The 26,734-nt window shown below is 33.8% G+C and overlaps 2 protein-coding genes across 2 annotated transcripts in view; one reads left to right on the forward strand and one right to left on the reverse strand.

Moving 5' to 3' along the window:
* Positions 1-784: 784 nt before the first annotated feature.
* LOC133184535 (delta-like protein B) lies at positions 785-26,628 on the reverse strand. The gene is made up of 6 exons (XM_061319623.1): positions 26,616-26,628; positions 25,907-26,146; positions 18,281-18,425; positions 7,088-7,221; positions 1,152-1,367; positions 785-1,026 (listed from the first exon to the last, which is right to left on the reverse strand). Exons 1-6 carry the CDS (start codon positions 26,626-26,628, stop codon positions 785-787), a joined length of 990 nt encoding a protein of 329 aa, XP_061175607.1.
* The window catches only part of LOC133184337 (ubiquitin carboxyl-terminal hydrolase 24-like), a 376,170-nt gene continuing 372,544 nt past the window's right edge, over positions 23,109-26,734 (forward strand). Inside the window, exon 1 of the mRNA XM_061319369.1 lies at positions 23,109-23,119. The gene's annotated coding sequence lies outside the window, so the exon portion shown is untranslated. The remainder of the gene's footprint in view (positions 23,120-26,734) is intronic.

Genomic DNA, 26,734 nt, shown 5'->3' on the forward strand with positions numbered 1-26,734 from the left:
ATAATAATTATGAAAGGGAATGCACGTCATTTCATGAGAGACATTACAAAATTTACACACAATTTTTAACAGATCTTTGACTCAGAAACGCTTCATCAAGATATTGTACTTTTTAGATTTCTTGGGATTTCTGGTTGCCTTCAAAATAGTTGCATGCCATTCACATTATCACAGTTGTGTAACTTCTTTACGTGAGACAGTCTTGGAGAAAGTACGGGAAAAAGTAACATTAAATTAATTATGACATCATAATGGATCTAGCACCAAAAAAGACGGTCTAAACTCATTTACTTGATATGACGTCATACGACATAGGTTCTACGTTAATGGTATTCACGATATAATGTAGGCCATGATCTTTAATGAATCCCCCCCCCCCCCTTTTTGTCGCGATGAAAAATTGAAAACACTTTACAGGTAACAACTCTAAGCTAAAGAAAAACAATAGCTGGCCCCGCCGCGGTGTAAACACGATCAAAACCCTCAACGGTGTAATGCAGAAAGGATTAACACACCACCGAGGGGATCTCTAATACAGAATCTGTGTTGCCTGTACTGTAGGCAGAACAATACTATCATTTGCAGTTCTTTCACATTCATATCTGGATTTAAATATTTATATTTCAAACCCAAACATAAATAAAACAACAAAAAAAATCTTGAATTTTGTTTTCTGCATCAATTTTTCTAAACATACAAAGAAATGCTTATGATCTTCATTGGAAATGATATTGATATTGACATAAATCTCGTCGCAGCCCTAATTAAAAGCATCATTTTTTCGTTATTTTAATTGACATCTACCTGTAAATCCTGACACACATACACAACTGTAGTCTTGGTATCCATCAATACAGGTTGATCCATTCTTACAAGGCATGTCTTTACAGTCATCCACACTGTGCTGACAATTAGAACCTTCATAGCCGGAGTTACAGCTACACTTCCCAGTCAGATGGTTACAGGTTCCATTGTTACATACAGTGTTGTTACATAGATCCATCTTTTCACATTGACCATCATTTCCTGTGATTTGAAATCAAAAGAGTACTGAATGTTCTAGGATACATCCATACTATATTGTAATTGAGAGTTGAGACAGTTTTTATGGAGAATATACTCGGTATATGTTGAAGAATATAACATATTACCTAACTGGTATGGGTAATCACAGAAACATTTGGGTGACAGTGTTGTATAGTCATTCACACAGCCTCCATTAGGACATGGTGTTCCACTACAGAAATCTCTGGTGACCTGGCAATGCCCACCACTGAATCCTGACTTACAACCACATGTATAGCTATCAACTCCATCTCTACATGTACTGTTATACAAACACCCATCCATGTTTAGTGAACAATCATCTGAAAAAAATACCAATCTGAATCAAATAATTGGTAGTAAAAACTTTATCATGGGGACTTAGTGTTGTAACATGTCTGAGAATTGGATGAAAAACACTATCGATTATCGAATTCAATCAGAAACACAATTCAATTCCTAATCAAAAATAATTGGACATTTCTTATGTCTCTTTTTATTTACATAATTAAAGGCCTCTGTAATATATTTCTAAATATTAATATTTGCATTTACAAATGTTTCCCTTATATAACACTATCTGAAAGGTGTATTTAAGTTTGAGTATAAACAGGTTCCTCACCTGACCATAAATTCATTGTTTATAGTCATAAATGATTTACAATATTTCATAGTGATGTATTAAGTGGTCGACATGTTCATCACATTTAATTAATAATTACTGTTGAAATTTAAACAAAAATAAATCATTTCATGGTGTTAAAACTATAGTACCCAAGTATTTGTTAAGAATTAGTCACAGATGTAAATAAAAGTAATAATAATTCATTTTTTAAACCTTTAACGCCCATGCAGTGATGCCTTTTCAGTATCACAGATATTTTACTGTTGGTGTTTTGTAAATAATTGGGATAAAACAAAACATTAATTGATATTTTCTGAAACTAGAGAAGAAACTCAACATTTTTTATACTCAGTTTTTCTGTGCAATGTTAAGAAATTATTGTAAACTTGAAGTAAATATTGCATATCCTTGCAGGAAATTGATAAAATTATGCATAAATGACTGATTTTATGCTATCTTCTGTTGGCTTTATCTTAATTACAACACACAACGAAATAAAAATGAATGACATAACCTGAAAGCTAGGAATTTTCACTACATTTATTATGGACATTATAAGGTATATGGTCATTACAGAGACATTTGTTATTGAATATTGGTACTTTTACGAGTAAAACACAAAATACACTATGATGTCATTTGATGTTGTACGAGGGGCATTTGAAAAGTTCTGAGAACTGATTGATAAAATAGAAGCAACCACTGAATAGATATGGAAAAGGTTAAAGTTTTTTCAAACATCAAGGTCAAGGTCAAATGGTCAAAATTAATGGTGCCCAAGGTAAGGCCTTCTCCCAAGAAATACACAGGTGAAATATAAAAAACGAAGCACCAATTGTTCAAAAGTTATGACCAAGGTTAAAGTTTTTCAAAAGTAGTTCAAACTCCAAGGTCAAGGTCAATGGATTACAATTGTTGGTATCCAAAAGAAGGTCTTGTCAAAAGGAATAGGCATATTAAATGTAAAAAATCCTAGGACCAACTGTTCAGAAGTTCTGTCAAAGGTCAAAGTTTTCCAAAAGTAGGTCAAACTCCAAGGTCAAGGTCAAAGTTGTTGGTATCCAAAAGAAGGTCTTGTCACAAGAATTACATATGTGAAATATGAAAGCCCTAGCACAGACCGTTCAAAAGTTTTGGCCAAGGTTAAAGTTTTCCAAATGTAGGTCAAACTTCAAAGGTCAAGGACAAAGAGTCAAAGTTGTTGATATCCAAAGAAAGGTCTTGTCACAAGGATTACATATGTGAAGTATGAAAGCCCCAACACCAACCATTCATAAGTTATGGCCAAGTTTAAAGTTTTCCAAAAGTAGGTAAAACTCCAAGGTCAAGGTCAAAGTTGTTGGTATCCAAGAAAGGTCTTGTCACAAGATTACATATGTGAAGTATGAAAGCCCTAGCACCAAAAGATATGACCAAGGTTAAAGTTTTCCAAAAGTAAGTCAAACTCCAAGGTCAAGGTGAAAGGGTCAAAATTATTGGTATCTAAAGGAAGGTCTTGTCACAAGGATTACACATGTAAAGTATGAAATCTTTACCAACAACTGTTCAAATGTTTAGGCCAAGTTAAAGTTTGTAAAGCTCCTAGGTCAAGGTCAAAAGGTAAAGTTGTTGGTATCCAAAAAAAGGCCTTGTACCAAGGATTACACGTGTGAAGTATGAAAGCCCTAGCACCAATTGTACAAAAGTAATGGCCAAGGTTAAAATTGGGTAAAATTTTGCAAAACTGGGTCAAACTCCAAGGTCAAGGTAAACAAGAGGCCCATGGGCCACAACACTCACCTGAGTGACTTTGGCCTTGCTGTTTTTCACCTGATCCCCCCCCCCCCCCTTGTAGTACTTATTGTGGACCCGCCCTACCTCCCAGGGTCATGATTTGAACAGTTAGAATCTACACTACCCCAGGATGCTTCCATATAAGTTTCAGCATTTCTGGCCCAGTGGTTCTTGAGAAGAAGATTTTTAAAGATTTTTTTCTGCATATTTCAACGTAAAACTTGGATTCCCTATTGAGGCCCCGCCCTACCCCCGGGGGGTCATGGTTTGAACAATTTACAATCTACACTACCCAAGGATTCTTCCACATAAGTTTCAGCATTTCTGGCCTAGTGGTTCTTGAGAAGTAGATTTTTAAAGATTTTTACTATATATTTCAATGTAAAACTTGGATTCCCTATTGTGGCCCCGCCCTACCCCCGGGGGTCATGATTTGAACAATTTACAATCTACACTACCCAAGGATGTTTCCACATAAGTTTTAAACTTTAGTGGTTCTTGAGAAGAAGATTTTTAAAGATTTTTAAAACATATTTCAATGTAAAACTTGGATTCCCTATTGTGGCCCCACCCTACCCCCGGGGGTCATGATTTGAACAATTTAGAATCTACACTACCCCAGGATGCTTCCACATAAGTTTCAGCTTTTCTGGCCCAGTGGTTCTTGAGAAGAAGATTTTTTAATGACCCCACCTAATTTTTGTATTTTCTTGATTATCTCCCCTTTGAAGGGGATTGGCCCTTCATTTTAACATTTTAAATTCCCCTTTACCCAAGAATGCTTTGTACCAAGTTTGGTTAAAATTGGCCCAGTGGTTCTTGAGAAGAAGTTGAAAATGTGAAAAGTTTACAGACGGATGGATGGACAATGGGTGATCAGAAAAGCTCACTTGAGCTTTCAGCTCAGGTGAGCTAAAAACACAATATCCAAGGGATTTTTATGCAAATAAAGTGATCTGTCTCTGGATGTAGGATAAAATTAATTTGAAATTTAGACAATATTACTCAATGAAATCAACTTAAGCAACCCTAACAATTTATTTGGTCAAGATAAATAAGCAGAACACTTACCCACTGCTTTCTGTTTTGAATATTTATTGTGGGAGTAAATGGTACGTACCAAATATTGACAAGAGGCCCAAGGGCCTTAACGGTCACCTGAGTACAACAATTTAGAGGATCCATAAACTGATAAACGAAGCTTTGTTGCCCAATAGCAAGGAAAATAGTATGATTAAGATCATAATAGATGTCTCTATTATTACCTCTCACATTGGCCTCACTTGGCCTTTGAAGAACATTTAAAAAGATAAGTTATTTTTGTTTCATTTTTATTCATCTATTATTTCCAAGTCTACCTGATTATTAAAACTATGAAAGTACTTTTTGTATTATACAATAAATGTTCTTGCATAATTTTCTTATTCTATTAATCTTTCAAATACATTATCTACAGTGATTAATTATCAAAGGTGAATGGCAAAGGTGAATAACTTCACTCAGTAGAATACAAATTAATAGAGCCCTGGCAAGGACCAGAACACTTGACTAAATGGTCCAGATGTTCAAAATTCTGGTAAAAATACCTTGCTTATCAAAACTTTTACTCTGTTTGCTTCTAATATGCCCAGGAGCAGAGGAGATTTTCAAAGAAATAATGCATTTTCACTATTTAACACAGCCCTACCCTAACACCAGAACCCATGACCTAGGGTCACGAAAATTTACAAATTTGGAAGAGGTACCCTCATCATCATAACTATGCAATTAGTTGAAGATTTTCAAAGAATTCACACATTTTCACTATATAATCAAAAAGAGCCCCCCCCCCCCCCCCCCCCGAGAAACAACAGAACCCCTGGGACCACAAGTTTTAAAAATTTTGTAAAAGCATCCTTGCTCATCATAACTATACACTTGTTTCTTTGCTTTATAACCAGGAGTAGAAAAAAATATTTTGAAAGAAATTATGAATTTTCACTATATAATCAATAGAGTCTCTCCCCCCCCCCCCCCCTTTCACCAGAACCCCTGACCAAGGGGCCATGAAATTCACAATTTTGGAAGAGGCAGCCAAGCTCATCATAACTATGTACTCAGTTAGTATATTTCATACCCAGGAGCAGAGAAGAAGATTTTCAAAGATTTAATGCATATTCACAATTTTGGAACAGGCTGCTATGCTCATCATAACTATGTACTTAGTTAGTTTATTTAATACCCAGGAGCAGAGAAGAAGATTTTCAAAGAAATAATGCATTTTCACTATATAATCAATAGAGCCCCGCCCTAACACCCAAACCCCTGACCCAGGGGCCATGAAATTCATAATTTTGGAAGAGGCAGCCATGCTCATTATAACTACATACTTAATTTGTTTATTTCATACCCAGGAGCAGAGAAGAAGATTTTCAAAGATTTAATGCATTTTCACTATATAATCAATGGAGCCCCCCACCCCCTAACACCAGAACCCCTGACCCAGGGACCATGAAATTCACAATTTTGGAAGAGGTTGCCATGCTCATCATAACTATGTACTTAGTTAGTTTATTTAATACCCAGGAGCAGAGAAGAAGATTTTCAAAGAAATAATGCATTTTCACTATATAATCAATAGAGCCCCACCCTATCACCCAAACTCCTGACCAAGGGGACATGAAATTCACAATTTTGGAAAAAGCAGCCATGCTCATCATAACTATGTACCCAGTTAGTATATTTCATACCAAGGAGCAGAGAAGAAGATTTTCAAAGATTTAATGCATTTTCACTATATAATCAGTAGAGCCCCCCCCCCCTCCCCAACACCAGAACCCCTGACCCAGGGGCCATGAAATTCACAATTTTGGAAGAGGCAGTCTTGCTCAACATAACTATGTACTTAGTTAGTTTATTTAATACCCCGGAGCAGAGAAGAAGATTTTCAAAGAAATAATGCACTTTCACTATATGATCTATATAGCCCCACCCTAGCACCACAACCCCTGACCCTGGGGCCATGAATTTCACAATTTTTGGTAGAGGGCTCATTGCTTATTACAATCATGCCAACAGTTTGACTGCTTGATGTCCAGGAGTAAAGAAGAAGATTTTTAAAGATTGCATTAATTTTGGTGGTTTTAGCCCCACCCCTCAGGCCCCAGGGGGGCAGGGACCATGAAATTCACAATTTTTGTTCCCCTTCACCCATAGGTGCTATATGCCAAAATTGGTTGAAATTGGTTGAGTGGTTTCAGAGAAGAAGCTAAAAATGTTCAAATGTTAATGCACGATGCACGACGAACGCTGACGGACAAAAACGGATAGCAATAGGTCACCTGAGTGACTCAGGTGACCTAAAAATGAAATTTCAGTTTGAAATCTATTAGAGAGACACACTCTCTCCTATAAAATATCCACTCAAATGGACAATAAAAACAAAGATTCAATGTATTATATGCCAGTCTATGCAGTTCTGCCTTTACAAAGACTCCTTTCATCAGAACAGTTTACCTATACTTTAACCTTGTTGATTCTACCCCCCATTTCCATAAAATATTTCTAAAAGTAGCAATATTGTCAGAAAACTGTTCAAAGCATATGAAAGTGCTTCATAGCATAGTTCAAAGTAGAAGGAGAACCATGATTGTGTGCAACACTTACCTATATTTACAGAACAATTCACTCCTGAGAATCCTGGTTTACAGACACACTGTCTTCTGACAGCACCCCATGATCGACATTCACCTCCATTTTGACATGGATCAGGATTACATAGATTCAGCACCAAGTCACATCTACAAAATAATAAAGGAAACAATTTAAAACTAGAACTGTCCAAAATGGACCCCCCCCCCCCCATTGTATTTATTATTGATTTCTTTGCGGTAGTCATGAATTAGCGCATCCTTGTCCGCGCCAAAGCTGCTAAAATATAAAGCCCGCTTTTGTGTGTACACATACGGTATATCGATGATGTATTATCAATTAACAATAGTTACTTCCATTCATATGTCATCCCAGTGAACTTGAAATAAAAGATAACACAGAGTCTGACACATCTGTTTCATATTTGAATATTTTGCTAGAAAAAGATATTAAGGGTAACCTAACAACAAAACTTTATTATGACAAACTTGATGACTTCAACTTTTCTATCCTCAACTTCCCTTACTTAAGTAGTGATATACCCTTATCACCTGCATATGCAGTTTATATCTCCCAGTTGATTCAACATGCAAGAGCATGCGCCAGATACGAACATTTCCTAAAATGAGGCAAGCTACTGACAGACAGTTTGAGGAAACAGGGATATCAATAAGTCTCCTTTGAAGTCATCATTTTGTAAGTACTATAGTCGATACAATGACCTTGTCAGCAAATACAATCTAGCATTAAGTCAAATGCTGACTGACATTTTTCATACTAATTGTTAGGTCATTATTTAATATTTACATTTCCCAATATTTTTCCTCAAGATTCTTTGCAAATTAGAAAAAGTTCATTTCTCATGAACTACAATGGAAGAGCAAGAGTATCTCCATTGTGATGTCATAATATCGTACTTGACGTCAAAACTATAGTGCAAACGCAGCACAGTTAACGAGGTTCGTTCCTGAGCTTTTGGGCAGATTTTTGTGTAGACCTCTATCTGAAAAATTCTGCATAATGTTTTAGTTCTTACAATAAATTTGGATTCTGCAATGCCAATTTAACTATATTCAATTAAAACCCCATGATTAAATTCCATACTGAAAGCATTAAGTTAGGAACTATATTTTGTGGCGGAAGATTTTATAGAAGAAAATGATCAATTATTCTCATTCGAAATATTTACAGTATTGTTAAGTTTGAATTCCTATTTTTACATGCAGCCTGCACACACGGTTATTTTGAGCAGTGAAATGTTTTATGCTGGTCCTAAATAATATATTAAATTAACTGTCATGAATTCTGTAATCATATTGGACAAATATAACAAATATATTGTGAAAGTCCTGGGGAAAAAATAGCCCTTTTTAGGCTAAAAATTAGCACTATTTTAGTTATATCTAAAAATTAACATCACAGACCCCCACTTTTAATTTTATTTTCTGAATAAACAAGATAATTTTAACCATTCTGCTTGAACTCAGAAAAATGTGATTACTTTCAAATGATTTTATTGCTTGTTAAATTTTTAATGCCAGAAAAATGACATTTTTTTAGTGCAAAAAGGTCAAATAATTGACTATGCGAAGTAATTTGAAACTTTTTTTTGTTGTCACAAATTTTAAAGAGACTATTCAAGATGAAAAAAGACTGTATTTGTTCCCATAATTTATTTGGATAAAAAATATAAGAGGAAAAACTGATTTGTGTGTTAGACGTAATTACAGTGCAAAAAGGTCATATTAAATACTCCGTAGCGCCGAAAGAAGCGCATTGATCCCCGTTTTTGGTTTTGATTTTTAATTAAGCTATGTGTCTAGATTCCAAAAATATACTTGATAAAAAATTCTCAGTACTTTTGATAACAGGATCCAACCTCCTTAAGGCTGCAGTAAGGAGGCGGGGCCTAATTTATAAGGGAAATGCTTACTATGACATCAATCAGAAATATAAGTTCTTGAAATTACCACAAAATGAAATGATTTGCTATTTTAAACTGTTGGAGAGCTTTAAACTACATCAATACTAACTATTGCATGCATTTTTGTAGTTGGTTAAATCCCACACTGCAATATGTAAACAATTCACTGATCGCAATGCACTTGTAAATGTGACGTCATATCGTAAAATTTGACGCAGTTTGTATGCAGTGAGAGGCTGATCAAGTTATATTTTATACAATGAAAAATGTATTTTGTAATTAAATAAAATATTATTTGCAGATATATAAGAGGCCATTAACTTGGATGTGATGTCTATTTTATGATTTTATTAATATACTTCCCATACATTCACTAGACAAGCGATACTGCCGTTTATTTGTATGCAGATTCATTGAAGGGTAATAGAAGGGTCGTAATAAATTGATATATTGCAAGGGCGTACCCTCAATGAATTATGACAAGCTTTTACACATAAACTCAAGATGTATGAAGATATTTGAAAAGTGCTGCGAACCTGTTGAACTCTTGCAAATGAATTAATTATATCAATATTTAATGTATTTGACCAGCAAAATATTCAACATACGGTCTAACAGATGTAATTTTAACAATTAGATAGTAGAATCTATACAGGTTCGCAGCACTTTTCACAAACTACAAAGAGTGTTGAAAATAACTATATTTTAAACTTAGATTTTTAACTTGGTTATGCCCTTGCAATATTGGAATTTATAGATGACCTCAATACTTCAGGTATATTTGCTAAAACCATGTGACTGCCACATCATGTGACAAATCTAAATAAGAAATCTAATCGTCCTCAACATGTAGTTTTCAACCACATTGCATTTGTCCGATAATGGTAAAGTCCTAAAAAGAATTGCCCATCCTTGTAAAGAATGTATTTTCTATCTAAAAAATTCGCCGATATTTCCATTTGGCACCTTAACTGTACTGCGAACTGTTTTGCTTTGAAAATAATCATTGAAAGACTTAAATTTGTGACAATTAAGTCATCAGACAAATAAAGTAAATATAAGAAATGAATTTAAATTTTGAGAATTCATGAGGCACATGAACTACGACACTTCATGTCTGCTTATTTATCATGAAGCACCAACACGCTTCATGAAATATGCCGGTGTGAAGCATCGTAGTTCATGTCCTCATGAATTCTCAAAAATTAAATTCATTTCTTAAATCACTGAATTGTCTATGGATTTTCCATTTGCCCGATCATGACAATGGACTTTTGAGCTTGATTACTATTCCTTATCTTCATATTTAATTGACTATAACTTAACTTAAAAGCTAGTTTAGAGACTGGATAAAGGTTGTGTAAATGTGGGTTAAACACCCCTACTAATGTGTTAGGAACCTTTTAATTTTTTGCTATTCTGCAAATTATAAAACCCGAGGAGTTCTCAGTAGCTCTGGTGAGATTTACCAAAACTACAGCGAAATAAGGTAAATTATTCACGGAAATGTGGCTAGGAAGTGACTAGCACATGGAGACATATGGTACACAGAAAAGTTATGTTGCATTTCAGTTTTCACCACTGTATGATATCTGGAGAAAGATGGAGAAATGTACTTCAATTTTTCTTGAATTCATTCAAACTTCAACAATAAGTATTCATTATGAAATTATCTTCTGCAGTTATGTATTTAAATTTCTTTTTAAACAGACATACTTGCATGGGAACTTGGACTATATTTTTTAGCATCAGATTAGCAAATGGGGTATCAACATGGCTTGAACTGACAAATCAGCTAAATGAGTTGAATTGCATTGTGGGTTACTACAGAATTTTATGTTCGGAAAAGAATATATATCTACAGACGATTGGAAAGGCACAAAGAAGATTCTTTTTTATGCATTTTGTAGATGGAAAGCAATTTATCCATTTTTATTCCGTTATTTCCATGCTCACAATAACAAACAATTCATTTCTTAAATAAACGTGGAATTCTAGGTTTCTCAAAGCCACACTGTAAGGCGATTTGCGTCTGTATTCCTTTGTTGTACAATCTGTGAATGCAATTGTCAGGTGGGTTCCCGGCTGAAAACACGTGATCACAGGTATTGTAATGTGAAAAAAAAACTTTGTTGTCCATTTAATTGTTTAAATGCATAAAAGATGCTATGTATTCATTGAAGTTATTACAACACATGTATCAATAGAACACATGTTTACCTAGTGTTACTTATGTAGACTGTTGATCTGATTATCGGTTGCAGGAGCAACTGATTCATTTGTGGTTGTGTTAGAATTTGCACATGGGCAAATGAGATGTTATTTTTTCTTAGCTTCGCTGGAATAATTTCTTACTGATAACATACATAAAAGTCATGAATGAAATATTTAAAAAATTGCTTAAACAAATACGTTCTATTTCCACCAGAGAAGAGTTATAGTTCTTAGTAGGGGTGCAACGATACACCGACCTCACAATACGATACGTATCACAGTATTCAGTTCACAATACGATACGTATCACGATACACAACAAGGTAAAGAAGTCTTTCAAGTTTGTCTTCAAATTTTTTAAAACTTGACAGGGTTAAATCAAATTTTCATATTTTTTGATAATATCAATTTGTTACCTTGAATTAGATTGATAGATAGATCTTTGAGTTGTGACAATATTCTAAATCACTGACAAGCATTTGCAGGGAACTATGGGGACCTTTCCTCATAATCTTCCTTTTAAATTGGAATGAAAAAGGAAGACATTTATTCTTTTATTCCTTTTATTTACGTAGAAAACCAGTTGTCATATTTCTCGTGTTAACACGTTTTAGTCAACAAGACAGCGAATTTTTATCAAAATACATGTGTGATGAGATATCGTGTATTACCATAGAATACGTTTAGATCTAAAGGGTTTCTCACTTGTCTTAACATCTATAACTTTTAATCACATTAGGAATGAGAAAAAGTCCTTCACCGTGTTAAATCTGAAGTTGGTAAGATGCTGGAGATGATTGTAACTGCTGTTAAGGCATTATTGTTGACCTCATGTTTTGCGTGGAAGCCATTTTGAAATTGTAGACAAGGAAACAAAATGGACGATTTGGATAATTCTGGACCAATTGAACCGAACCGCGATTTCAGTTTAGCGTATCGTGAATTGAACCCTGGAAAAATATACCGAGATATATCATCAAACGGTTTATCATTGCACTCTTAGTTCTTGATGTGCTCTTTTGTGAAAAAGTGGGAAAATGTACAAATCTCGCGGGATTTTTGGGACAATCGTAACAACATGTAAACAATATGTTGAATGCCGATGAAAAAACGCCTAACAAACATGCAAGTGAGACACTGTATTGTTGTGGACCTTGCATGCATCAGAAGTAGAAACAATGATAATATCAATTTATATTTAGAACAGGATTTTAATGATAAGTGTTGACGTTCCATCTCGAAATACAATATACATGCCTCAGAAACGTCAAAATTTTTATCAATTAGATGATAAATTCAGGTCTCTCGTGTCTATTAGTTCTTATACTCTTTAATGGGAATGACAAATATGTTTAACATTCTAATCTGGATTGAGATCAGCATGTTTTATATTCTCGGCTATGTCATGCTGTCCCAGTCACAAGACCAAACGCACCTCTAATTTGAAGAGTTCCAGTAATGGAAATCGAACGTATTCTAAATGTTTGTAATATTAAATAATGTTTCAATTTGTTTTTCATTTCTCACCAGATATTTATTAATGTATGATTTTGTAAAAAGTTATTACATGAACTGCTCCCCAACAAGGGCTTTCATAAGATATAAAAACAAAAGGTATTAAGTTTTTGGATATGAATAACAGTGTCTAAAATAACTAATAAATTGTAAGAGTGTATTTTTCTGCACTACATATCATCGGCATTATCATGTGACAAAGATGGAGAGTATATATAGCATGTGAAGTTTGTAAGTTCTTTCTTGTCAGAATTCAGACATTTTAGTTATTAATTTTAGATCTTTATTGCATTAATTTGTCTTTGAATCAAATAATTTGATAATACATTCTTGTTCTTTATCTCAGTCCAATTTTCATTTCCATGAAGTTATTTATTTTGATTAATATTCAACAATTCATTACCGAAAATAAAATTATAGAAAAAAAATGCACAGAAAAGTAAAGCAAGTGTATACTACGAAAGTACTTTTTGTATTATACAATAAAAAAAAATCTTGCATAATTTTCTTATTCTATTAACCTTTCAAGTACATTATTTACAGTGATAAATTATCAAAAGTAAATGGCAAAGGGGAATAACTCCTCTCAGTAGAATACAAATTAATAAAGCCCTGGCCAGGACCAGAACACTTGACCAAATAGTCCAGATGTTCAAAAATCTTTATTAAAACTTTTACTCTTTTTGCCTCTGATATGCCCAGGTGCAGAGAAGATTTTCAAAGAAATAATGCATTTTTACTACAGATTCACTATATTATCTATAGAGCTCCCCCCCCCCCCCTCCCCACCAAGAAACACCAGAACCTCTCACCCTGGGACCAAAAGTTTGCTCATCATATGTAATCACTTTGTTTATCTGCTTACCACTAAGGAGCAGACAGGATTATTTAATAGAATTAATGCATTTTCACTATATTATCAAGAGCCCCACCCTTACACCAGCACATCTGACCCAGGGGTCATGCAATTCACTACTCTGGAAGAAACACTCTTGCTCATCATAACTATACACTTAATTCTTTGCTTTTTAAGCAGAAAAAAATATTATCTAAGAAATTTTGCCTTTTCTTTATATAATCAATAGAGCCCCCTCCCCTTTTCACCGGAAAACTTGACCCTGGGGCCAAGAAATTCACAATTTTGGAAGAGGCATCCTTGCATATCATAACAATGTACTTAGCTGTTTAAATAATACCCAGGGGCAGAGAAGATTTTCAAAGAAATAATTCACCTTCACTATAGGATCTATATAGCCCCACCCTAGCATCAGAACCCCTGTCTCTGGGGCCATGAATTTCACAATTTTGGAAGAGGCATCCTTGCTTATCATAACAATGTACTTAGTTTGTTTAAATAATACCCATGAGCAGAGAAGAAGATTTTTAAAGCATTAATGCATTTTCACTATATAATAAATAGAGCCCTGCCCTAACACCAGAACCCCTGATCCAGGGGCCATGAAATTCACAATTTTGGAAGAAAGATCCTTGCTTATCATAACTATGTATTTAATTTGTTTAAATAATACCCAGAAGTAGAGAAGAAGATTTTCAGAGAAATAAAGCAATTTCACTATATAATCTATATAGCCCCGCCCTAGCACCAGAACCCCTGACCCTGGGGCTATGAATTTCACAATTTTGGTAGAGTCACTCTTGTTTATCATAACTATGTATTTAATTTGTTTAAATAAAACAAAGGAGTAGAGAAGAAGATTTTCAAAGAAATAATGCACTTTCACTATATGATCTATATAGTCCTGCCCTAGCACCAGAACCCCTGACCCTGGGGCCATGAATTTCACAATTTTGGTAGAGGGCTCAATGCTTATTACAATCATGCCAACAGTTTGACTGCTTGATGTCCAGGAGTAAAGAAGAAGATTTTTAAAGATTGCATTAATTTTGGTGGTTTTAGCCCCACCCTTCAGGCCCCAGGGGGGCAGGGACCATGAAATTCACAAATTTTGTTCCCCTTCATACATAAATGTCATATGCTAAAATTGGCTGAAATTGGTTCAGCAGTTTCAGAGAAGAAGCTGAAAATATTCAAATGTTAACATACGACGACAGACGAAAACAGATAGCAGTAGGTCACCTGAGTGACTCAGGTGACCTAAAAAGTAAGTCACTGTGACCTACTTTTGAGTCAACATGATACAAGGTCCTATGATGCATTAACTGACAAGATTTGATGATCTTAGGCCTTATAGTAAGCAAAATATCAAAGTTTTAACAAAACATAATTTTTTGTCAACTTTGAAGTGGCCTTGAGACCACTTCCTTTGCCCCAGGGTAATACCTTGAACAATTTTTAATCTAGATCATGTCCTCATCCTTGTATGTAAGTTTGATGATAATCTGCCCAGTGGTTCTTAAGAAGATTTTTTTTAGCAACCAGTACTTTTGTTTTTATTTTCCTAATTATCTCCCCTTGTTTAAGGGTCACATCCCTGTTTTCAGTAAAAATGAGAGCCCTTGGGCCAAATATACTCTGACAAATTTGACAAAAATCGGTCAAGGGGTTCTGAGTTATGGCCCATATTCCAAAAAATTGATGCACACCACACAAATGGCCATAGCATTAGCTCTTTAAGCCTTACAAACAATGACAATATTGTTAGAAGCCTTGTTGGCTTGAACCATTATATTTTTGTCATGTAGTCTATTTAATTCTTTAACAACCTCCAATTTAGTGAAAACGAAAGGATAGATGGTTCACATATTGCCTTTTAAATTTCTAATACGATTTTTTAATATATTTCTAAAACACTAAATCCATTCTGACAGTGTTCAGATCTTCCTTGTCATATTTAGCCCACCATCCATCTTTGCTAGCCAAGGGTTTCCAATCCGCTACTCCGCTCATAAACCCTTGGCCTATGGTGCTGTCAAAAGTTGGGTTTGTTTACAGCACATGATCTCAAATCTTACCACATATGCACAGATTGCATCACTGACAGAAATAAAAGCAAATTTAAAAATTAAAATTTATGGAGAATAATTTACAAGAAGGTATCGAGTGATGTTTATTTGTTACTTAGCGTGCAAATCTACATCTGCAATTTAGATTCCTGATATTATTTGCACATCAGCCTGAGATTGGATAACACCATAGCTATTTACAGAATGGCATGTTATCTTACGGATTATTGTTTACTTGTGTTTTTTGTTCCAGAAACTTAAGTGTCAAGTCTGTGAAGAAATATCCCAAACGCAGTTATCGTCATTTACAAAAGCAATAGCTGATTGCTTGAATGATATCTGATCAATCAACTCAAATTACAATTCGATAAAAAAATTCCGATTTTTAGATATGGTCATGTATAAAATATACAAACAAGATGTGTTTGTGAAACACTGATGCCCCCATATGGCAGCTTATGGTGAAGGTTAAAGTTTCTCAAATGCAAGTCAAAATCCAGGCCAAAAGATAAAAAATGTTGGTACCCAAAGAAAGGTCTTGTCTCGAGGAATACACCTGTGTAATTTGAAAGCCCTAGCTGCAACTGTTCAAAAGTCATGGCGAAGGTTAAAGTTTTTTAAAAGTAAGTAAAACGTCAAGGTCAAAGTGGTTGGTATCCAAAGGAAGGTCTTGTGACAAGGATTACATATGTGAAGTATGAAAGCCCTAGCACCAACCATTCAAAAGTTATGGCCAAGGTTAAAGTTTGTCAAAAGTAGGTCAAACTCCTAGGTCAAGGTCAAAAGGTCAAAGTGGTTGGTATCCAAAAAAAGGTCTTGTCACAAGGATTACATATCTGAAGTATGAAAGCCCTAGTTCCAACCATTCAAAAGTTATGGACAAGGTTAAAGTTTTTCAAAAGTAGGTGAAACTCCTAGGTCAAGGTCAACGGGTCAAAGAGGTTGATATCCAGAGGAAGGTCTTGTCTCAAGGAATACACATGTGAAGTTTGAAACCCCAAGCACCAACTGTTCAAAAGTTATGGCCAAGATTAAAGTTTTTCAAAAGTAGGTCAAACTCCAAGGTCAAGGTCAAAAGGTCAAAGTTGTTGGTATCCAAAGGAAGGCCTTGTCACAAAGAATACACATATGAAGTTTGAAACCCCAAGCACCAACTGTTTAGAAGTTATGGCCAAGGTTAAAGTCTCATAAAATTTTGCAAAAGTAGGTCAAACTCCAAGGTCAAGGTCAAAAGGTCAAATATGATGGTTTCCAAAGAAAGGTTTTGTTACAAGGAATACACATGTGAAATATGAAAGTCATAGCTCCAAACAATCAAAAGTTATGGGCAAGGTTAAAGTTGACAACAGACAGACAGACAAACAGACAGACTGGACAAAAACAATATACCCCCAGGATCTTTCCATCCAGTGGCATAAAAAATCCCAAAAATTAAATGACACGAATTTTTTTGGTGTGGATGTCTGCAAAGATTTTTATATATGAAATGACAGGGGAATTTCAAATCATTCCTTGTAACCAAAAAACCTTTATAACCAAGTTCCTTGCAATTTTAGCTTTACTGTTATGCTATTTCTGGTACTATTATTATGCATCTCAGAAAAGTGTTTCTCAGATTCTGAGCTATCTTTTTCCCTATTCTATCAATATCTTTCATTTGCTGTCCCCCTGGCAGCTGATTTGTTGAAACCAAACAACACATACATGACAACAGGTAACTAAGTATTACACAGGGGTTTTGACAAACCACCATCCAATCCAATTACAGTAGGTGGGACCAATAACTGCACTCTTGCTTCCCTTATCTGCAGATTGTCTATCTATAGCCATCTACCAATAAATTTACGTATAGGTTTCCAACTCTCTTGAACGCCAATTATGTACACAAGATTTAACTTACACCACACCCTCCCACCAATGAGACGTACATTCAGTCGTTAATATAAACATGTTATATATGTCATAGACTGTAGATGTGAAGTTTCTTATGAATAAATAGTACAAATTAAAATCTACTTAGAAGTAGACACATATTCAGGGATAGACATTAACTTTCTAATTCACTTGCCTGAAAACTTTGACTTTTCCAAATGCAAAACTTGGTTGCCCAAAATTAGGAAAGGAGAATATTATTTTTACTGTAAATGTGTAAAAGAAAAAATGTGACCAAATACACTACTGTCAACTTGGCAAGTTGAGCTACATGAAAAAAGTTCAATGCTGCATTTGTACATCGGTGCGTACCACTGTCCTTGTCAATTTAACCTGTTAACACACACTGCCATGCAGCAATAACCCTCACTTTCCTTTTAATAAAATTCATATTTTTATAAATTATTTTGGTAGAATCCTTTTGTGATCTCTGATTTACTGTGAAGCAATGGTAAACATGGTAAAGGAAGGTAGTTGCTACAAAACATATATATTCTTGATCAGGATACAGCATGTTACTTATATTCTGTAAGTGAATAAATAATCTAAGTTCCTAATAAGTTAACAAAAGGGAATGTTCAATTCAATGAAGAGCGAAAAGAAACACCTTGCTGAGATGCATAGTATATGTACTGCTTGAAAAATATTTGCCGAAAAGAGTAATAGCCCCATAACCACGAGTTTTGATGAGTACTTACTTTGGCTGGGAGTATTCCCCAACAATAGGGCACAAACAGATAGGCTTGTCATCTCCAGCTCTGTCCTGACACATTCCATGTGAACTACAAGTGTCTGTTTTACACTGATCTTCTAAGTCTGTCTCACACTGGTTACCACTATACACTATTGACAAATAAATTGAAATACCACATTAAAGGAAAAATTATTAATTATAATTATTTTGTCTATTCTAAAATAATTTGCTTTTGAATAATAAAACTACTAGTTATTGTTTTGAATAATAATTTAAAACTACTTTCTTAAGGAAATTTGTCCTGTAGGTCCACAAGTCACACTAACTTTTTCCCCAAACTCCTCTAACAATTAAGAGCCATTCTCTGTAATGACTTGAACTTTTATATAGGAGCTGTGGCACGCATAGTCTCAGAATTTCTCCAAACTCTCTAAGATAAAAGTCTTTGATACCGTAAACTCAAATCAGGCAAAAATTGGTTGCTATGTGTCATGGTTACCAGAGCAACATGTCCTAAAGTTTGAAAAATGGCATTTTTCAACATCTTCAGAGTCCCCCAGTTAACGTTTGCAGCAAAGCAAACAAGTGGCAATGAGTGTTTCTGAAAGTTGAAGGCCTGGTGTCTTAAATGCATGATAAACATGTTTGGTAAATCATCTATAACATACGTTACTATGGAAACAAAAGTATTCAAAAGTAATAATTTTGTTCATTTAATTTTATAAAGTCATACACTTAAGAATAAAATCAATTATAGGTTGAAATGTAAGCAAATAATAGAGAAGAGATCCTTGTAACATATACCAAGGACAAAATATGATATTTCTTATAGGTTGGCAATGGTTGCCATGGTTTTAGTACCAGAAGGGATTTTAAATTTACTCTCTTAGTGTTTTAATCTTATCCTGTCTTTTTAAAAAGCATATTTCTATATAACTGATGATCAATTTTTAAAGGCCTTGGTGTGACCCTAATTTTCACATTTCAAAAAATTCAATTTCAATTCTTTAAATAGTGTGTTGCTATGGAAATAAGGCGAAAAAACATGCATAAAAATCTGAAAAATACTCTGTTTCCTTGGATACGTACCGTTGTATGTAGATTCCCAAAACTTTAATGATTGATATATGTGAACAACTAACCTGACTTTCAATTTTGACTATCACCCAATCTCTAACTGGATGCAAAAAGCTGGCACATAGGGTCTAATATTGACAAAAAATTAACAAAATCGAACATTTTCTCTTCTTGGTAACCATAGCAACAGTGTTGTATTTTTCAACAACCTTTATCAATAAATGATATTCAACTTTAGTTCTACGAGATAAGTACTATTCAAGGTGATTCAAATAATATTTTTCTTGATTAAAAGGTTAGTAAATTCCTAAAGCAGCAAAAAAAATATCACTTTAAACAACTAGTACGTTGTTTCCATGGTTACACTGCAAAGTAACAATTAATCTCAATTTTTCTTATGTTGTCGATGTTGCAAGGTCCTAAGGATGTATATGTGCCAGTCATGAATTTTATTGTTTTTCCTTAGTACGATAGTAGCATTAACCCAATCATAGCAACAGATTTTGCATGGTGACACTTTGTTACCATGGCAAACATGAAAGTTATTTTTAGAATAATATTGCCAATACCTAATTACATGAGGTCAAATATTTTTCATTGTTTTTCTTACGTTGTTGATTGAGTTTGATCATGTAACATCTATCATTTGTGACTATAGGGCGTTTTTCAGCATTTTTCAGCATCTAAAATGTATTCCAAATGTACCCATGGTTACCACTTACTTAGAGATAAATTCTAAATAGTTTCTTTATAGCATAAGTGACAACAAGGTGTCATGTTTTTGGGAGAATGGTTTGTTTGTTTTTCTTAGTCTTTATTAAGGCTTAATAAAGATTTAAAGTAGCTGAAAATCTCAATTTTTTTCAACTTTTCTGGCTGTTACCATGGCAATCAAGACACACAGCAACGAAATTTTATTTGATATATGTTTCTGGTGTCAAGTTGTAATAATGGGCAAAGTTTCATCAAAATCGGTGACCATGCGTGGCAAAGAAGTTTAAGTGGTTACAGAGAATCGCTATTAAATAGTAATTCATACATATTTTGGAAATAATTGTTGGTATGTGCCCAGTAGGTATATAATAAGGTTTTGAAATTTTCTTTTTCAACCTGGGGGCCAAAAGGGGGTTGAAAAACACTTGATTTGCAAACCTCCTCTCACATACCACACAATAGTCAAATAATCCTTATTAAAAATTATATCAATATGATTGATGGTGTCCTCTAAAGGAGCAGTACATTTTGGAATTTTCAAATTCACCATGAGGGGCCAATTTGGGGATGAAAAAATAAAGTATTTCTACAACAAGAGACCCATGGGCCACAATACTCACCTGAATAACTATGGCCTATCTTCTTTTACCTCAGCAGATTCTTTTTCCTATATATTTCTAATAAAATTATTAAATGTAAAACTTTGATCGCCTATTATAGTTTTAATCTACCCTGGGGGTCATGATTTGAACAAAATTGAAAACACACTATCTGAGGATGGTTCCATAGTAATGTCACTAATCATGATTTTTCTAGTCTTGAGAAGAAGATTTTAAAAGAATTTTGTAAGTTTCTTTGATTACCCATTGTGGCCACACCCCTATTGCTGGGGGTCATGATCTGAATAAAATTGAATGTACACTACCTGAGGATTTTTCTGTATCAATATGACTAATCATGGCATTGTTCTTCTGCAGAAGGAGATTTTCAAAGATTTTTTCCTATTTATTCCTATGTAAAAAATTTGATCCCCCATTGTTGCCCCATCCTACCCTGGGGAGTCATGATTTGAACAAACTTGAATATACACTACCTGAGGTTGCTTCCATATCAATATGACTAATCATGGCTTTGTTGTTCTGGAGAAGATTTTCAAAGATTTTTTTTTCTATATATATTCTTATGTAAAAATTTGATTCCCCATTGTGGCCACACCCTACCCTGATGGTCAAGATTTGAACAAACTTGAATGTACACTAGCTGAGGATGCTTCCATATCAATATGATTAATCATAGCTTTGTTGTTCTTGAGAAGAAGATTTTTAAAGATTTTTTCAAATATATACCTATGTAAAACTTTGATTCCCCATTATGGCCTCACCCTACCCGGGGGGATCATAATTTGAACGAACTTGAACCTATGCTATGTAGAGAAGGTTTCACATAAGTTTCGACTTTTTTTTGGCCCAGTGGTTCTTGAGAAGATTTTTTCCACCAATATACCACCAAATTTTCACTAATTCTTAATTATCTCCCCTTGAAAGAAGGTGTAGCCCTTCATTTTAACAAATTTGAATCCCCTTCACCCAAGGATGCACTGAAGCAAGTTTGGCAAAAATTGGCCCAATGGTTCTAGAGAAGAAGTCAAAAATGTGAAAAGTTTACTGACAGACGGATGGACAGACGGACTACAGACAAAATGTGATCAGAAAAGCTCATTCGAGCTTTCAGTTCAAGTGAGCTAAAAATGAATGACTGTTCAGTCTAAAGTTTTAAAATGGTGTATTTGAAAGAAATTAATATTAGAAATCCAAAACTTGACTATTCTGAAACTGATGTTGAGACTTTATCAGATATGCACACATAAAAACTTGCAATGGTAGGAAAGTTCTGCTTGAAGTAACTTAGATAAATAAGTTCAAACTTTTATGAAAAACATCAGATATTCTGGAGGAATTATAAACATAGCTATCATGATGGTTTCAGCTAAGGGAAGTGAGTGTACTGGCACATGTCTGATCATTGTTTTGACACATCTGTTTCATATTTGGATATTTTACTAGTAAAAAACAGCAGTGGTAACCTAACAACAAAACTTTGTGATAAATATGATGACTTCAACTTTTCTATCATCAACTTCCCTTATTCATGTAGTAATATACCATTAATACCTGCATATGCAGTTTATGTCTCCCAGTTGATTTGATAGGCAAAACCATGCTCTACAAACGAACTATTTCTAAAATGAGGCAAGCTACAAACCTGTTTACCCATATTGTTGTCCCTCAGTATTTTTTATTGGATATGTCAATAAGATTTGGCATTTGCCCGTAAGATTTCACTTTTTTTCGATTGTACATATATTACTAAAATCAACTACAATTCTGATTACCAAAACATAGTGTAATAACAAAGAAAAACATCATATTTTGCTTTCCTTCGAGTCATTTTTTAAACCACTGTGCTTTGGCAACCCGACATCACTTAAGTGTTTGAAATTTTTCTCTTTTTTAGCGATTAAAAAGCGTCAAACTGAGACAGACCAGAACGAAAACTAACTGCTAAAATCCAAATGAACGGATTTCCGATTTCCGTAGTTTCATTATAGCAATACGGCGAAATTGTAAGAGTAAACAGGTCTGAAGCTATTGACAAATAAGTTGATGAAACAATATTAACAGTCTTGTTTAAAACCAACATTTCAAAAATTCTATGGTCATGCAATACAATGACTTTCAACAAATACAATCTAACATTAAGTCAAATGATGACTGACATTTTTCATACAAATTGTTAGGCCACCATGGTCACATTGTATCTATGTATAAACTCCCCTCACCTTCTATACCCCTCCCTCAACTCCTCAATTTACATGGTCATGACATGATATTTTGAAAACATAAAATTGAATCGCCAGAACATATAATTGAACAGTCCTGACATAAATGTTGACACTGTGGTGCCAAGAACAAAAAATATTTACAGGTATAGTAAAAAAGTTTTGTTTATGTGTAAGAGTTAAAGAGGAATTTGGGGGTGGGGTGGGGAGGGGGTTATAATATATGTTGCTATGTAGAATTCTATTGAATATATTGATAAAACTGGTATACAGTAATACTTGTTTAGTACGAACACAGATATAGCGAATTTACGGATAAAGCGAAGTTTTATTGCAATCCCTGGCAAAATTCTTAACAATTGCTTTTAAAATTTATGGATATAATGAACTCGAATATTATTAAGTTAATTTACTGTTATAACGAACTGATTTTGTGTCCCCTAGAAGTTAAAACTAACGAAATTTACAATTTTTATAGCAAATTTTCAAAGATCTAAATTTTTAATATATCTAACTGATATTAATTTTGTAAGTAGTTATATTTGAAACTCAGTTCATCCGAAAACTTTTGAACTCCGTGGTAAATTTTGTATTTTATACTTCCCTAAATACATTTGGTAGTCATACTTGAATGAAAAAAATCTATATACACTATGTATACTTTTAAGAATTTGTTATACGGATATAAAAGATAAGGATATAGCGAAGTAAATTTGCAGGTCCCCATAACTTTGCTACAAGCCAGTTTTACTGTATTCATATGAACCATAATATATTTTTAATTACATGAACTGTAGGAATCAATAATGAAAACCCCACAACCAATAATTTGTTTAAAGGTGATATACATGTATATGTATGTAGAAGTAGTCAAACCAATTTCAGACCCTTACCAGACTTAATATTTTACAAGATACTATGTTCTAACCCTTGAATGAAACTTGATATAATATTAATTAAATAATTCAAATAGCTGTAATTTCAGTCATCTAGAATTTTATCTTAATCATCATTTAATTCAATAATTTCATATTTGTCTTAGATATTGTACAGTTCAAAATTATTTAGAATAATATTCTGTTTGATCTCTACCATTAATAAAGCAGTGATCATATTTCTTGCCATTGTATTAACTGTAAAATTTATTTTTCCTTTTTTTTTTTTAGTTGGGAACGGCATTCTAATGAACAATTAATTGTTATGTACAAATTCCACTTCCAGAAAATTATTATAAACATTTTTAAGGGGGAATAGGTACTTTATTTCAAAAATCATCATTTCTGGTTACATCTGTTTGCATTTTAGTCTGGTCCTGATTTTGAAAAAGAAGACTAGAAATTAGTTTTAACGGCAAATAATTATTATTTGGTCCAGCATAGTTTTTATCCTATTTCGAGTATGCTGAATTTGAAAAAAATATGCTAGTCATCTTGAGAGTGGTTTTAATTAGGTCAAAATGGTGATTCAAAATGGTGAACGTGAAAATTTTCAAAATATTCATACTGCTTAATTCTGAGTTGTTTTTGCAGAAAATAAAAAAAAATAAACTACTGTTAGTATTTTAAAATTATTAAAATCAAAAGCCTGAAAGGCTTCAATGGCATCGCACAAGAAAAACAATTTCAAAAGATCTTTCTGAATTGGAAAATAGCAATAAGTCAAGTGAGTGACTCAGGAGACATAATAAAAAAAATAGTTAAGCAGACAATATCTTCCTATGTGCAGTGTAGTTGACCCTTGACCATTTGACCTCCAATCAATATTAGTCCTCTACACCTTAGTTGGAAACGGTGTACCAAGTTTGATGTCTGTCAAGCAAAGGGTTCTCAAGATATATTTCTATCTTCAGAGTAGTTTAACCTTTGACCTTGTGACCTTAAAATCAAAGGGAGTCATCTACTCCCAAAAGGGTATAAATAACCAAGTTTGATGTTTGTCGAGCAAAAGGTTCTCAAGATATTGATTGAACAACTCCTGTCTACCAACATACTGACCGACCAACAGACTAAAAGGTGCAAAGCAATATGCTCCTTTTTAAAAAAAAAAAAAAAAAAAAAGGGGGGGTTTTAAAAAAAAGGGTTTTCATCAAAGCATCAATTCAGGTTCTTAATTACAAATTTTCAATGTAAGATTTTTTTTAAGTTTGCTCTTTTTTTCTCAATAAAATTGGTGCTCCCCCATTCAAAATGGTAGTCCCTGACAATCAAAATGGCCTAAACAGCATGACCTGGCGAGGATATCATATATCTTTTGGACAAATGGAACAAAAAAACTCAAGTCTAAATTCAGCTTTAAAAGAACAAGGTTCACTTACGGCCTGAATTTCTGAAAAATTAAAAGTGCTCAGTTTTAGTTGAAAATACATTAAATTTTGCTTGGATTCTTAGTGACTGCATATCTATTAGAATGACGCAATTTTCTCACTAGTTCATGTATTATGATGTCATAAATTGCGTCATTATCTTCAAATCTTCAAAATTTCTTCAAAAATTGCCAAAAATTTAAGCAGTTTTTCAATATTTTGCATAGACCCCAACCTCTGATCTAAAATGTATAAATGTATAATGAGAGTATTGTTTCATCAGATTATGATCCATGTTTAATTTTTTGGATCGTGAGGTGGGCTCATATTTTTGTTCTTTGTTGAAAGTGCTCAAATACACCAATTTTCTTCAAAATTCAATAACATCGCAATTTCACAAAGCCTGTCTTTCAATACCTGGACTCTCAGAGGAAACTTTTTTATAGGAAATGAAAACACTATATAAGTCTCTTTTTTATATTGATGATTGAAATGGGACTTTTGGGCTTGGTCAGTTAATTTGTATATGGATAGGGCTATTTTCTGGCTAAAGTGAACCTTGCTCTTTCCTGAACATCTTCTTCAAGTACAAACTTTAAAAATTTCAAAAAGATTTATAACTTTTCAGAGTTTATACATTAGTATTTTTACTACATGTGTAAAGACAGATTTTACACACAGCATTTTGGTATACTTACAGTATTTGTAGAGACAGTCTTTTTCAAAGAACAGAGAGGTATCAGATGTATAGGGCTCTGGAGTAGCATCTTCTTTCACAATGAAACAGAATTCTTTGAGATGATACATAGCTTTGCATTCTTTATCATCAAGACATACTTGTTTACATGCATCTAGACTCCTCTTTCCTAGTAATAGTTCTCTTTTTGTGTCATCAACAACAAAACTGCCTGGTTTTGCTTGCATAGAGCAATTTGTCACTACAAATCAAATAAAACAGTATCCATCATTATGATACAGAATAAATCATGAATGTTCAATAATTAAGAAATTGAAAACACTAAAAAAACATAACAAAACAAAACAAAAACAGATGGATAATGAGGAAAACTTTGAATACTAAAGGCACATGGGCTAGATAAGTAAGTCACCCTGGCCCTGTTGATAGACTTGATACACAAGGAATTGTCTTTAACTCTCTATTCCCATGAAAAATTCTGAACCCATGGTGTGGCCCCACCTCAGCCCAGGGGGCATGACTAAATAAAACTTGAATTCACACCACATGAGAATGCTCAATATCAACATGACTTAAGTAATCTTTACTGTTCTGGGGAACAAAAGATTTAAATACAATTTTATATAAAATCTGATCCCCAAACCTAACCTCAGGATCCATAATTTGAACAGAACAAGAGGCCCATGATCCCCTGTTGTGCACCATCCTACCCTCAGTTGTCATAATTTAAACAAACTTTAATCAACACTACCTGAGGATGCTTCCATATTCATATGGAACACTACCCCAGTAATTTAAATAAAACTGAGGTCAAGGTCAAAGGAAAGGT

This window comes from Saccostrea echinata, unplaced genomic scaffold (assembly GCF_033153115.1).
Source record: "Saccostrea echinata isolate AGI-Se365-2 ecotype Australia unplaced genomic scaffold, CSIRO_AGI_Sech_v1 ptg000010l, whole genome shotgun sequence".
Classification (NCBI taxonomy): domain Eukaryota; kingdom Metazoa; phylum Mollusca; class Bivalvia; order Ostreida; family Ostreidae; genus Saccostrea; species Saccostrea echinata.

Excerpts from the sequence above, each read along its gene's own strand:
- LOC133184535 (XM_061319623.1), bottom strand. Across the intron at positions 1,368-7,087 it reads GAATTGTTCTGTAAATATAG|ATGATTGTTCACTAAACATG; the intron begins GTAAGTGTTGCA and ends TATTTTTTTCAG. Across the intron at positions 1,027-1,151 it reads TGATTACCCATACCAGTTAG|GAAATGATGGTCAATGTGAA; the intron begins GTAATATGTTAT and ends TTCAAATCACAG.